The 15,105-nt window shown below is 39.5% G+C and overlaps 1 gene segment (V, D, J or C); it reads right to left on the bottom strand.

Moving 5' to 3' along the window:
• Positions 1-381: 381 nt before the first annotated feature.
• LOC119819845 lies at positions 382-2,182 on the bottom strand. The segment is given in 3 exon segments: positions 382-572; positions 1,721-2,035; positions 2,137-2,182. Coding segments are annotated over 3 exon segments (552 nt in total).
• Between the last annotated feature and the right edge of the window lie 12,923 nt (positions 2,183-15,105).

The raw sequence follows: 15,105 nt of genomic DNA, 5'->3' as shown, positions 1-15,105 counted from the left end.
AGGACAGGCTCCAAAGCTACAGAGAAACCCTATCTTGAATACACAAAAACAAAAACAAAAAACCCAAAGGATCAATTTACTGAGCATACATTTTGAGAATATTGGGGTATTCAGGATAAATCAAAACAAATGAAAAAAACAGAAGGAAGATAACAAGGAGAAGTATGGGAACTGCACCCTCAAGTGGTGACTCCTATTCTCATTCTGGACTCCATTACCTTTTCAAGACTACTGTGTAGTTGACCCACAGATTGTGCTTGAACCTTTACTTATGTACAACACCACACACCTGAATGAAAGAAAAATAAGAGCAGACTGCACTTATAAATAATAGTGTCTGTCACACATCTAAAAGATGTAGACAGGTCCTCTTGAGCTGTTTTATGCCTTTGATGCTTTGGAATTCACTGGGATCTTAAGGAAGAATGGGAACTTGAATGTCTTCAGAGGCTTGCTCATGGTAAGGGAGGCCCTGAGCCTGAAGTCAAACCTTGAATCCCAGTGTTGCTGCTCACCTGACCTCAGAGCAGGTTTCTGTGGTGATGATGTTATAGTAACCCATGTAATGTAAACTACATATAGATGATAAGAAAGTATGCATCACTGAAGCAAGAAGACAGACACTCAGACATATACACACCGACAGATATACAACAACAGAGACTATCCTTCCCAAAAAACACACTTAGAAGGGTAGATATATATATATATATGTATATATATATATATATATATATATATTTATAAGTTTATATATATAAACTTCATGTGATATTTAAAAGTATTCTTTTTCCACCTTTGTCATTCATTCTACTTAAAAACAAATAACCAGGCTCATTAATAATGTACTGCAATTACATTGATTCATCCCACTACCCTTTCTCCTCTTTCATTCCTTTGAAACTTCTGTCCTCTCCTAATGTCATCTCTTTATTTCTCTTCTCCTTCCTTTTGTGCCTTCCCATACCAACTCTGCTTCTTTTTCTGCTTATCAAGAAGTGAGATTGCAGAGTCACATCATCTTGTGTAATTCTCTGAGTAAGCCCCCAATTTTTATTATGTCTTAGTAGAACCACACTGCCATTTCCACAGCACAGGCATCCCTTCTCCTCCATTCCGATAATATGGTCTCCTTCTTTCTTTGGTAAATAGCACTCATATCATTAGTTATAGGCAACTAATTCTTTTGAGTTTAAGATCTATTTCTGTGGTTATTAAAAATGTCAGCTTTATGCAACCTCTCCTGTCCACTTTCACTGGTCAAGGTGAATCATCCCAAACAGAGGATGGAGGGCAGAACACTGTGTTCTCATGAGGACATCACCTCTTAATTCTGGGTTCCCAGAGTTATCTGTTAATCTTCTGACTCAGAAGAGAAATTGAGAGAGAAAGAGGGAGAGTGATAGAGACTGGGACATAGAGAGAGATAGGGAGACAGAGAGAGATAAAGGGAAACAAGGAGAAACACTATAATAAATAAACACATACAACACAACTGGAACCAGAAATTTAAATAATAATTTGAATATTCAAGGATTACTACACACTATACCTGTAGAGAAAATCCCCAAGTGTGATATGGAGAGGCAGTGCAGACACAGAGAAGTCCGGTCTTCCATGCTTCTCTAAGTAGGCTCTTCTGTGACCCAGATTTATAAGTGCTCTCAGCGCCCCCTGCTGGTCCTGTGTTCCCCACAGGGGTGTTTTTGTCTGAGCTCACTCACTGTGTCTCTTGCACAGTAATACATGGCTGTGTCCTCTGACCTCAGACTGCTCATTGCCAGGTACAGAGTGTTCTTGGCATTGTCTCTGGATATTGTGAACCGGTCCTTCACAGCGTCGGTATACCAGGTGTTACCACCATTGTAACATATGGTTGAGATCCTCTCCAGTCCCTTTCCTGGAGCCTGGTGGTCCCAGCTCATGTAATAATCACTGAAGGTGAATCCAGAGGCTGCACAGGAGAGTTTCAGGGACTTTCCAGGCTGCACTAAGCCTCCTCCAGACTCCAGCAATTGCACCTCACACTGGACACCTGTAAACACAAAGAATTCTGGTTAGAAAACTGACACAGAAGACATTTTTTTCTGTTTCTCATGTCCACACAACACACAGTGTCTCATCTTTATGAATTACCCTTTAAAATAAGGACAAAGGAAACCATTATCAGCCATAAGTTCATGGTGAGTGGCCTGTGTTCAGTGCTGAACCCTGACTGAGAGGACTTGGAAATTCAGGGCTTGTCTCCTCTGCCAGAGCTGCAGGGTCAGGGCAGGGCTGGATTTTATGAGCACAAAGAAGCCTTATTTGCATATCTTCCTGCCATAACAGGCTCTGTAGTTGGACCTGGGCAGAAGACAGAACTCAAAGCAGATATAAAGCATCATACACACTGATGGCAGTTATAGAAATTGAAGCACTAACGTAGCTCTATGTACACATTGTTAGGGATTCACCACACTTTATTTATTTCTCTTTTTCATAGAAAATGTTCTTATTGCTCTCTGTCTTCCTTTCAGTGATGGCTGTGGGGACATATTTATATTTGTAGCACTCAATTGTTTGCATCCTGAAATTCTTCCTATGATCACTTTTTATTCCTCACTCTGCCTTTCCCTTTCCCATCTCAATACCAGGGAACACACGGCTGTCTTCATGCTGTCTTAGGTCAGTTTTTATTTCTGTATATTTATATAGTCAGCACAATGGGACACTTAGTGCATTTTTGTAACAAAACACAAAACTTTTGCATCTTTTTTATTTTCAGAAGAAATTGTTTTTATTTTCCCCAATTGTCATGATTTCTACCCACACAGTCCCTTTCTCTCATTACACCCAACTTTTCCTTTCAAAACCTCTGTATTACCCTGTGCCTCTTACCCTTCAAGTAAGATGTCTTTTCATGTCTTGACTTCCATTCTAGTTCTAAGCCTACAAAGCCATAGCACCAAACACACAGAGTCTCGAACACATAATCTGGACTCTCTCCATAAGGCAGAAACTGTCCTTCCAAATATTCAATATGTTGTGTGATATAAGATTTCAAGTATCATATCAAGTTCCTCCAAGGCTCAGACACTACTGATGTAGGGGATGTGGGAAGAATGTAAGAAGTGGAGCACAGGGAGGGGTGCTGTGAAATTTTGTCTTCTGGACATGTCATGGATATTACAATCATAGATTCATAATGGCTGCTGTTTTCTATATGAACCCAACTAGGTACAAACCAGCCAAAACCATGGTATAGATAGGGCTAATAATTCTTTGGCCCTATTTCATACTGAGAGGAGTTGGAAATTTATTTTTCTGAACAAGGGATATAGTCACCCCTTTTTGAGGGTATGGTCCCTGGTATATCTACTATGTTGCTGTGCTTGGGTTCAAACACATGCAGATATGGACAACACTAAATGGGCCTAAATATGAATACGGTTGGTAGGGCCCTGTGTTTGGAAGATGAGAGAAGAGCTGGATGGAAAACTATCACATGTAAATATCCTAAAGAATAAAGAAAAATAGTAAAAGCTGTATAACTGAGTCTCAAAACAATAAATTCAGAAGCCAATTAAGGAACACTGGCAAATATCAAATAACTTGGTAGGCAACTTTATCTGGGACCATTTTCTCATCTAACAAAGAACTGGAGGGATCCTTCACTTATTTCTAAAAAAATCAATTTACAGATAATCCTATACATGATTTGTAAAATATCTTTCCACATTTGGGTAGCTGTTACTGTTCTCTATGGTGAAAATATCCCATCATCAATCAGAATTAGGAGAAAAACATATCATTCTTGTCATACCCTTTCAGGGCTCATGCTGCAGGAACAGTTATTCTGGTGTTAGATTATACATATGTGTCTTTTGGGTATCCCCTTTTCTTTAAAATTATCTAGAATGAATCAGAGGACATACTGAAAATAAGATAATTTCAAGGGCATTTCTATAAACATCTGCTGCTTCTTTATTACAACAGAGGGAAAACTTTGCCTGTGCCTATTTGTTCAATAATTTATTTACCTTAATGTGAATATGTGAAGCCTTTTCATTTATATTGGTAAGCTCTCCAAAAAAGTTCTGGGTATTCTTGGTCAAAGGTAAAATTCTTAGGATGAGAATAGAGTTATTGGTTCTTATATAGACTAGGACTAACAAACTCATTAAAATTTTACCCTGTCCATCCATTTCATTAGCACTTATATAAGCTGATCCTCACACTGACCCTGAAAAATATGACAGTGGAATGTTTGTGTTCAACATTGTGTGCAGTTATTTAATTCACTGTTATATTTTCTTCTATCAGTATTCTAAGAATGTAATCATTATGGTCGCCAAAGTTTAATCACAAACTATTAGTGTCACAGCCTGATATTCCAGAGAATCCTCAGCCTCAGATGAATAGATTCTCTTTTCCTTTGTAAATCTGCCCCAAGCACATGACCTATTAACATGGAGTCCCTAGCCAACATGGCTTCTCTGAAGGACACTTTTCTACCTCACACATGAGACACCAGTCTTTTCTAGTCAGCAACAACAAAGAATGCAGAGGAATAATTCTGGGAGACTTTGTAGGCAACAAAAGCACCAACAAAAGCACAATCTGTGAAAATCTTTGAATTCAGTTGTCTATGGGAAGGGCTGAAGAGAGATTGACCAGGGACCAGAATTGATTTTTGCTGGAATGTGAATATTTGTAGATGAGAATTTTGTGGTCTGATTGCAAAATATGCCTAAGGAGGAATCATTACCTTGGACCTCGACATGCAAGCTAATTTTTACCAAAATGCAGAATGTTCAAAAATACAATCATGCAACAATTTTGACAACTGTACACGTTTATCAAGGTCCTATTAGTATAGAGGTACGAAACTGTGGATTGTTCATTTTTTTAAGCTAACTTTGAAAAGTAAGATCAATTCAAGGCAGTTATTGTTTATTACCAGTTTAATAAGAAATAGTATGAATTAAAGATTATTCAAAATTCTTACAAAGGTGTCTTACAAAGTTTCATAATTTCAGACTCTTATCATCTATCATCTATCTATCTATCTATCTATCTATCTATCTATCTATCTATCTGTCTGTCTATCTTTTGTCTATCATCTATCTATCTATCTATCTATCTATCTATCTATCTATCTATCTATCTATCTATCTATCTATCTATCTCTATCATCTATCTGTCTGTCTGTCTGTCTATTAATCTAACTATATATATATATGTCTATATAGATATAGATATAAATGTAGATATAGATATAAATAATGTGCTGACTTGTTTGACAAGGAGCAATTAGACATCTTAGAGGATTGTGTGGGAACACAGATGATTAGTGTATAATTACAAAGCCAATTAATAGGCTAGGACAAGTAAAGTGTACTCTAGATGATTACCTTGTGTAAAAGGCAAAAACAAAGGTTTGACATCTAACAGTTGCCAATGCTGCATATTACAGATGACCACTGTTTCTGGGAGTACCTGTTTATCTTCCACATCCTATGCTGGTCTGAGTAGAGGGGTTTCTGTCCAAGCTCACTCTGGAGTTCTTTCACTGTTTCTCTGGCACAGTAATGCATGTTTGAAGTTTGAAGATTGTTCAGTTTTATAAAAACATAGCTCTTTGATGTGTAGTAATATTTTGTTTGTGATCTAACAAGTAAAGCATCCTGAAGATCAGAGTGCAGAGCTAAGACATTTGTTAGCCCCAGAGGCTTGGCAATTGTGGCACACAACTTTAATCTGAGCACTAGGAAGACAGAGGTGGACAGATCTCTGTGAGTACAAACCTATCCTGGGCTACAAGAGTTTAATCTGTGCAAATTAAAAAAGAGCTCACACAAAGTTGACACCAGCACCTAAGATTATATGCCTTTAATTTCAGCACCAGAGAAACAGACACAGGAGTGACATGGATGGGCAGAAAGACGAATATTAGAGAGAAGGAGACAAGAACTCAGATGCACTCTGAGTATTCACTCTGAGAGGCAGTCTGAGGATTTGGAGAGACAAAATCAGAGACTTTGTAGAGACAGGATCTTCCCCATTTGGTCTGAGCATTGGTAGAGGTGAGAACTCTCCAGTGGCTGAATACTCTGCTTTTCTGATCCTTCAGGTTTTGCCCCTGTGGGACAACTCAGGATTTTTATCATTAAAAACAATTAGAATTCATGAAACAGGAGGTGTCTCTACTGATGTTAACTTGGGATTTGAGATCAGAATTATAATTTGTGCTTCCACCACTCCAGGTTCTTCACATCTACTTCAGACACTTTCCTGGGGGATGACAGTCCCAACTTACACCATAACTGGTTAATGAGAATTCACAGACAGTTTAGGTGAGGGACGGGGTCTATGAGGGCTGTACTAGACCAGATGCTTACTCCTTCAGCTGTGCCTGAGACAGGGAGCCTGGGAACAGGTACAATAATCATTGTATAGTCATCCCAAAGATGACATGCCTGGGTCATGAAACCCTGAAACACTTACAGTTTGAAAAGGGCACCATGCAGAGGAGCAGCACGAGGACAACCATGCTCTACTTGATACTTTAGTGAGAAAGAGATGGGCCTCTCATGTAGGTCTGGACTTTTAGCCTGAGCAAGAGGGGCTGCCTTTTCATTGAGGGAGGTTCCTGAGAAGATAAAAAAAAGCACAGGACAAGGTTTACACATTTTCCTCAGGTTTCTTTGAATTGCTCTTGTGTTTCTTGGAGGACCTAGTGATAGAAAATGAGTAACATTCTCTGGCACTGGATTTCCACTTGCATATAAATAGGAAATTGTATGATTCACACTGTGCAGACCTTGAATGGAAAATATTAAGTGACTCCACATTCATGCTGTGCAGAAAACAGAGGATATCACATCCTCAGTGTAGATCACTATTAATTCTTGCAGCGTGTTTAGATGGAATTTAGTGATAAGATGCACTTCATGCTCTTCCTGATATGAAATCTGGATTAAGAAGCTACTTAAATTTCTTTTGTCATTAAAGTTCATTTTATTTATCTCTCACCTTGAAAATCCAACTTGTGAGAATGCAACACAGAAAAATTTAGTGCATGTGAATTTATTTTTTATATGAGAGGAGATTCATGGGATTGATTGTCATGAACATAAGTGGTCTGTTTCAGAATATTCACCTGCCCACTCAGGAACACCACACAAGGATATTTCCTAGTTCCTGTCTTCTCTTTATGTCTCTGTCACTATGTACTTGTATATTTCCTTCCTTGTCTCTTTACCACTTGAAGCACATTGCAAAATCAATTTCCTAAATATGATTGTTGCATTGGCAAGGAATGGATGGTTAATTCTTCATGACACCTCATTAAAACCAGCAGCATGGAACCAGTCTTGAGAGTTATTTACCTGTAGCAATAAAAAGACAGAGAACCCTAAGTGATGACAAGTAGTGGGGAGAAGGACTTGCTTGAACATTGGGAAGTATTAGTCTTGTGGTGAAGATCACCAAAGAGAAAAGGGATTCAGGGCTTTTGTCAATGCCTTGGTGATGGAGGAGAGTTATCTTTCTATGTTACTTTCATTGGTTAATTAATAAAGAAAACTGCCTTGGACCTTTAAGAGAACAGAAAATTAGGTAGGTGGAGTAGACAGAACAAAATTCTGGGAAAGAGGGAGAGATGATTCAGGCAATCTCCATGCTTCTCCTCTCCGAGATGGATGCAGGTTAGGATCTCTCCTGGTAAGCCACACCTCACTAGTGGTGCTACACAGATTACTAAACATGGGTTAAAGGAAGATGTGAGAATTAACCAATAAGAGGCTATGGATAATGGGCCAGGCAGTGTTTAAAAGAATACAGTTTCCGTGTAATTATTTTGGGCAAAGCTAGCAGGGTATGGGACACAGCCCATCCACTCCTTCTACAGATTGGCACTCCAACGTGGTGACTAAATCCACTTAAAAACCTGAGAGGGCTTTAAATAAAGGAGAGAGAGAGTTTAACACAGCTTTTTGCTGTTTGCCTGGACATGCTGTAGAGAGATTTCCTGTTTCGGCAATAGCAGCAGAGAAAAAGCTGAGTCATTTTAAAACGTGGCTTCCTGGTGCTGTGCTGCCAGTGCGAACTCTGGCTTTAAAGCATTTCAGTGGCTTTTATGGACTGGATGTTTGTGTGCCTGCTTGGGTTCAGAAAGAAAGTGCTCTGAGACCGTGCCAATGGCTCAGAGCTCCCCGCCTGCACCTGGGAAGATGGCAGAATCAGGCTTAGGCGAGCAGGAGAGCATGGCGGATTTCTGCCAATGTTTCCAGGCTGTGCGGTGCTCTGTGCGTCAGATTTGGCTGTAACTTGGATGAAAAGAGTTTCTGTGCCGCACACTCAGTCTCAGAATTAAAGTGCTGAGTGTGGCTCCTACCTGGAGGCCCCAGAGCTAGCAGAAAATGGTACATCCTCCATTTTGAAATTGGAGAGAGGTGGAGCCAACATCAGAACAGCCCGGCAGCTCTGCAGCTCAGAGGTGCAACGGATTTAGAGTCACAAGCGGCTCCGCCATGTTGGACTGGGCGGGGCAAGCTCACAGTAACTGTTTTTGACCTAGGATTGTCACAGCTTAGAGTTTTAAGCGCTTCGCGATGTAAAGGCGCAAATCAAACATGTTTCTCGACAGTAGAAGAATTACAGATTCACAATAGGACAGATTCAGACATAAAAGACTTTTAAATGAGTCACAATGTTGGATGAATGTATGTAGGCTTGAGAGAGAGAAAAAGAATATAGAGAATAAAGTTAATGCCTTAAAAAGGGTAAAGTCTTTAAAGAGACAGAATAAAGTAAAGTGATAGAGTGAAAATAAGCCACATCCTGGACCTGGGGGGAGTTGGGAGGACCTTGGTCTTAGCATAGAGTGGGGAACCCTGATGGCTCCTTGGCCTTGAGAGGGAGGGAGGGGAGGTATGGGTGGAGGGGAGGGGAGGGAAGGGGGAGAAGGGGGGAGGGAAGGGGGAGGAGGAGGGGAGGGAGGGGGGAGGAGGAGGGAAGGAGATGGAAATTTTTAAATATAAAAAAAATAAACCATAAGGAAAAAAAAAGAACAAAAAAAATGGAAAATTCACAGAGAGTCTCGATTTTGTATTTTATTGTGTTTTCTTTGAAATTTTTGACTGTAAAGGAGCTAAGTACAGAAAAACATTTCATTATATGGGCTGCCAGTCTAGACCAGAATGGACATCTTAACGGTATGACTTCAGGATTTGGATCTAAGAACATGATGCTTTGGAAAAAAGTTTCTTCTTTTGTTTTCACAGAGGATTACACCCTGTGGATTGCTTCTATCACAATATGGTATGATAGACCACGCCCTACTGAAAGGTTGCTGTGAACACCCTCAAAAAATTACTTCGCTCAACTGCCGACTGAGATGAACCTAGCAGACAGGTTATACCTTTAAAGATCTGATTAACAGTGCCCCCATTCAGCAGGAAGCAGTTTGGAGAGAAATAACTGTGCCCACATTCCCAAATATTGTTTATAAATGTTCTTTTACATTTAAAGGGGGATATGATATAGAGATGAATAATTTGCAATGGTATGGATTTTAAGGTCAATTTAGTTATAAGATTATGTATTTCTGATTTTGATTAAGGTATTGTGATTGTGTAGTTCATTTAATAATGTAATGTTAAATTAGGAAATAGAGGTTGTTAATGGATAATCATCGATAATAGTCAAGCTTGTAGTCATGTTAGTTAGATTTTCTAGATATATAGAGATATACTTTAGTTAAATAGGCATTCTTCGTATCTTTCAATAGTCAAACTTGTAGTCATGTTAGTTAGATTTTCTAGATGTGCATAGATATATTTCAGATAGGCATTCTTCATATCTTTCAAAGACTGCAGAATATGGCATTTAATGTTTTAATAACTTAGGCTTTTTCATGACAATGAGACACTTCTGCTCCTGGCAGCACCAATCTACTTCGAGAGGAAGATGGGCATCGAAGAGGCTACTTATGGAGTTTGTTAGCCATTTGGGCAAGAAACTGTTCTTGCCTGGACTGTTGCATAAACTGGACACAAGGAACCCACAGAAAGAGGACTGCTGAACTTGCCTAAAGGTGAGATGGCCTTTTGGGGTTCCTGATTCATTAAAGAGTCTGCGAGACGTTCTGAAGGACACAGCAGAAAGTGACTGAACTGTCTTTGGAATTTTTCTGCTTCATGGAAATGTCTGCTGGATACTGTGGGCCTGAAGCCTGAAGATGGATGCCCCAATGGTACAGAGGAACTTTGGGTGACTGTCCAGGCAGCGAGTTGTCTCTGTCATTTCTAGAGTTTTTTAAGTTATTTATTTCTTGTTTACTTAGGTAGCATTATATCCTTCTGGAGTCTTTGATGGTGTTGAAGAATAAATAGGTAGTTATAGTTTTCCTTAGTTATGATAAAAGATAAAATAGGTTTAAATATTGTAACTGTAATTCTTGCTTGATAACTGTTTTGTTATATGCAATTTTGCTATGTTAAAGTTGAAGCCTTTCTTTTTGTTTAAACAGAAAAAGGGGAAATGATGGAGGAGAGTTATCTGTCTATGTTACTTTCATTGGTTAATTAATAAAGAAAACTGCCTTGGACCTTTAAGAGAACAGAAAATTAGGTAGGCGGAGTAGACAGAACAAAATTCTGGGAAAGAGGGGGAGACGATTCAGGCAGTCTCCATACTTCTCCTCTCCGAGATGGATGCAGGTTAAGATCTCTCCTGGTAAGCCACACCTCGTGGTGCTACACAGATTACTAAATATGGGTTAAAGGAAGATGTGAGAATTAACCAATAAGAGGCTATGGATAATGGGCCAGGCAGTGTTTAAAAGAATACAGTTTCCGTGTAATTATTTTGCGTAAAGCTAGCCAGGTGGCAGGACACAGCCCAGCCGCTCCTTCTACACCTTGGTACTGTAAACCATCAGAGAATGATAAAAAAAAAAAAATACCTCTACCTCAAAACAATATGTTCAGTAAATGCCAGAGAATATCCACCAATTCTTTCACTTTGGTTACTGCATATGTTGTGTCCCTTATTCCTCTGAGCATATTCTGTGCTCTGTGTAGTTGTGGTGGAGACAGGTCTTAACAGTGGAAATCCGGCCATCCTGTTCCACCTCTGATGGACATCCACCCCTGTAAGTGCTTTGTCAAACTTGTTCAGGATTCACTATTTGCTAGAACATTTTTAGACATTATGCTCAGTGTGTCTCATCTTTGCTTTCTCTAATTTTTCACTGTGGTTTTTGGATCTTGCAAAAGATGACAAGAATAAGTACATATTTTTTAGACAATTTTGGAGAACTGGTATAAGACCACTTAACCAAGAATTTTTGTCTTTGGTTATATCAGACAGATTTTGTGTCCACATTTTGTTTTCTCATGGTTCGAGGGGTCCCCTCCTTCATGAAACCCTCCAGAAGGAATCACTAAGAAAAAAAAGTATTCAAATGGAATGCCTTCATGGTAAAGCTGCATATTACTCACAATTATCTTCTATTTGAGAGTTGCATCCTTATTCTTGAGTTTGTTCGGTCATTTATTCAGTCATATCTAGTGGACTCATGTTCATTTAATAGCTAGTGTTACAATGAAAGTACAATATTTTATATTCGTATAATGGTTAGAAATTTCTCAATGTAGAAAAAAACCTATGATTATCTGGGCACAGTAAACCTCAGTTGGAAGAAACGGCACCCACCAGATTGGCCTGTAGGCACTCCTCTAGTGGCATTTTAACAACATCAGAATGGTGCAATTTCCTTTATATTTTTGAGGAAGGAACTGGAAAATATTTCATTAGAAACAGGAAAACGGAATTTACTGCAGAAGCAAAAATTTTATAAATATTTAGATAGAATAGAACTTATTCAAGCTAATCAATGAATCAGTCATTCCTACTACCCTTTTCCCCTGATACTTCTGATGACCCTTTCTGGCCTCTCCTATGCTTATGTCTCTTCTTTTCTTTTTTCCCCTCCCTCACTGCATCTCTGCTAAACTTCTGCTTCCTCATTTCCTCTCTCCTCTTCTCTCTCACTCTCTCCCACATCCTTTCTTCCATCACATTCCTCCATTTCCTTGTTTCAGGCTATATGCAGCAAGTTGTTTCTGTTATATGTGTACAATTGTTATCACTACACCATATCAAAAAGGCAGGAGCCCAACTCTATCACATTTCTCCATCAGTCTCTAGCTACCTTTCTTGGTCTTTAGAACATACATAATATGTTTGATTTTGGGTGAGTATTCAGCAGTCACTTATTTTCAATATTAGGGCAGTCATGGGTACATACTTTACATGTCACACACTTCAAAAAAAAACTGACCAAGGCTGAGAGAAGCACTAACATATCAGTACAAGTATAGAAGACAGTGTTAGGATATGCTCCTCTGCAAAACACCAATAGTGGATTTCCTCATGGTGCTGTGACCTTTGTATTGTTTGTTTTTGAGCATTTCTATATTCTAATTTTTAAAAATGTTGCAATATGTTTTAATTTTGAAGGATGATTATTATTTCAGTTAAAAATATGGAGGATGTCAGGTTTGTGTGGCATGTACAGTCCCTCTCCTCTACATGGTCGACCATTTAACTTGCTAGGTTTTGTATATATGTTATACAGGACCATAAAAAGTTTATGTGTGTAAAGACCATGTGACGTCCAGAGGTAACCATCCCACAGAACTCTTCCATATTTTACGGTACTTTCATTCTTTCAACCCACTCTTCAGTGATGTTACTTGTGCCTTTTTGGAGGCATATGGAGGAGTAAGAAAGTGGGGCATGCAGCAGTTTTGATATAAACATTCTGTCTTGGGACTAGCATTTAAACAGATATCTATTCTTAGCAGTGAATAGTCCTAAACTCTGCATTCAGTGACGGCTGCTGGGGGATGGAGAGTCATTCTATTTTCAGGTATAACTATTGATTTGTTTCCTTTACCAATTAGGTGACTCCACAATCATGGGCATATGGGCAATACAACTTGGATTAGATGAGTTATAAAAGGAGAACGTAAGTTTCAGAGTAAAAGGTGTTGGGAAGGGCAAAGAGAGGGAATTGGAAGGAAAAAGATGAGTGCAGATATGGCCAAGATATATTACAGATTTGTATGAATTCTCAAAAAATAAAGAAAAATGTTTTCAAATAGTAAAGTGTATTTTTTTTGCATTGGTATAATTTTTTTTTAATTCTATTTTTTTTACAAAAAAATTTTCATCTCCTCCCCTCCTCCTCTCCCTTCCCTCCCCTCCCTTCCACCCATACCCCCACTCCAGCCCTCTCCAAGACAAAGAGCCATCAGGGTTCCCTTCACTATGTTAAGACCAAGGTCCTCCCAGCTCCCCCTAAGTCCAGGAAGGTGAGCAACCAAACTGACAAGGCTCACAATGAGTCCATCCATGCTGTAGAGTTCAAGCTCATTGCCATTGTCCTTGGTTTCTCAGTCCTCCTCCACTGTCAGCCACATTCAGAGAGTCCAGTTTGGTCCCCTGTTCCATCAGTCCCATTCCAACTGAACTTGGTGGTCTCCCGTTAGATCTGTCCCACCGTCTCAATGGGTAAACGCACTCCTCACGGTCGTGACTTCCTTGCTCATGATCTCCCTCCTTTTGCTCCTCATCAGGACCTTGGGAGCTCATTCCGGTGCTCCTCTGTGGGGCTCTGTCATTTTCTCCATCCAATGCCAGGTGAAGGTTCTATGGTGATATGCAAGATATTCATGAGTTTGGCAATAGGATCTGGACATTTCTGGCACCCTCTTTTCAGTTGCACAAGGAACTAGCTGGGGGTGTCTTCCTGGACACCTGGGAACCCCTCTAGAGTCAAGTCTCTGTGAAGCTTAGAATGGCTCCATTAATTAAGATATATATTTCCTTGTTCGGATATCCACCCTTCCTATATCCCAACCATCCTATTCCCCCAAGCTCTTCCTATCCTCCACATCACACTTTTCTCTCCCCATCCCCCCATCCACCATCCCACCCCACCCCCAAGTTCCCATTTTTTGTCCGGCAATCTTGTCTACTTCCAATATCCAGGATGATAACTATATGTTTTTCTTTGGATTCACCTTCTTATTTAGCTTCTCTAGGATTTTTTTTATGAATTATAGGCTTGATATCCTTTATTTATGGCTAGAAACCAATTATGAGTGAGTACATCCCATGTTCATGTTTTTGGGCCTGGGTTACCTCACTCAGGATGGCGTTTTCTATTTCCATCCATTTGCATGCAAAATTCAATATGTCATTTTTTTTACTGCTGAGTAGTACTCTAATATGTATATATTCCATACTTTGTTCATCCATTCTTCCACTGAAGGGCATCTAGGTTGTTTCCAGGTTCTGGATATTACAAATAATGCTGCTATAAACGTAGTTGAACAAATGCTTTTGTAATATGATTGGGCATCCCTTGGGTAAATTCCCAACAGTGGGATTGCTGGGTCCTGGGGTAGGTTAATCCCAAACTTCCTGAGAAACCTACACAGTGCTTTCCAAAGTGGTTGCACAAGTTTGTATTCCCACCAGCAATGGATGAGTGTACCACTTACTCCACTTACTCTCCAGAAAAGGCTATCATTGGTGTTTTTTATTTTAGCCAACCTAACAGGTGTAAGATGGTATCTGAACGTTGTTTGACCTTAAGTGTCTTTTGGCCATTTGAACTTCTTCTGTTGAGAATTCTCTGTTCAGTTCAGTTCCCCATTTTTTAACTGGGATAATTAGCATTTTAAAGTCTAGTCTCTTAAGTTCCTTATATATTTTGGAGATCAGACCTTTGTCTGTTGCGGGGTTGGTGAAGATCTTTTCCCAGTCATAAGGCTGCCTATTTGTCTTAGTGACAGTGTCCTTTGCTTTACAGAAGCTGCTCAGCTTCAGGAGGTCCCATTTATTCAATGTTGTCCTTATAGTCTGTGCTGCTTGGGCTATACGTAGGAAGCGGTCTCCTGTGCCCAAATGTTGTAGAGTACTTCCCACTTGCTCCTCTAACAGGTTCAGTGTGTTCATATTGATATTGAGGTCTTTAATCCATTTGGACTGGAGTTTTGTGCATGGTGATAGATACGGATCTACATTCATTCTTCAACAGGTTGA

Source organism: Arvicola amphibius, chromosome 7 (genome assembly GCF_903992535.2).
Source record: "Arvicola amphibius chromosome 7, mArvAmp1.2, whole genome shotgun sequence".
NCBI lineage: Eukaryota > Metazoa > Chordata > Mammalia > Rodentia > Cricetidae > Arvicola > Arvicola amphibius.
Note: the sequence above shows the minus strand (reverse complement) of the source record. Positions and strands in the feature narration are given on the sequence as shown.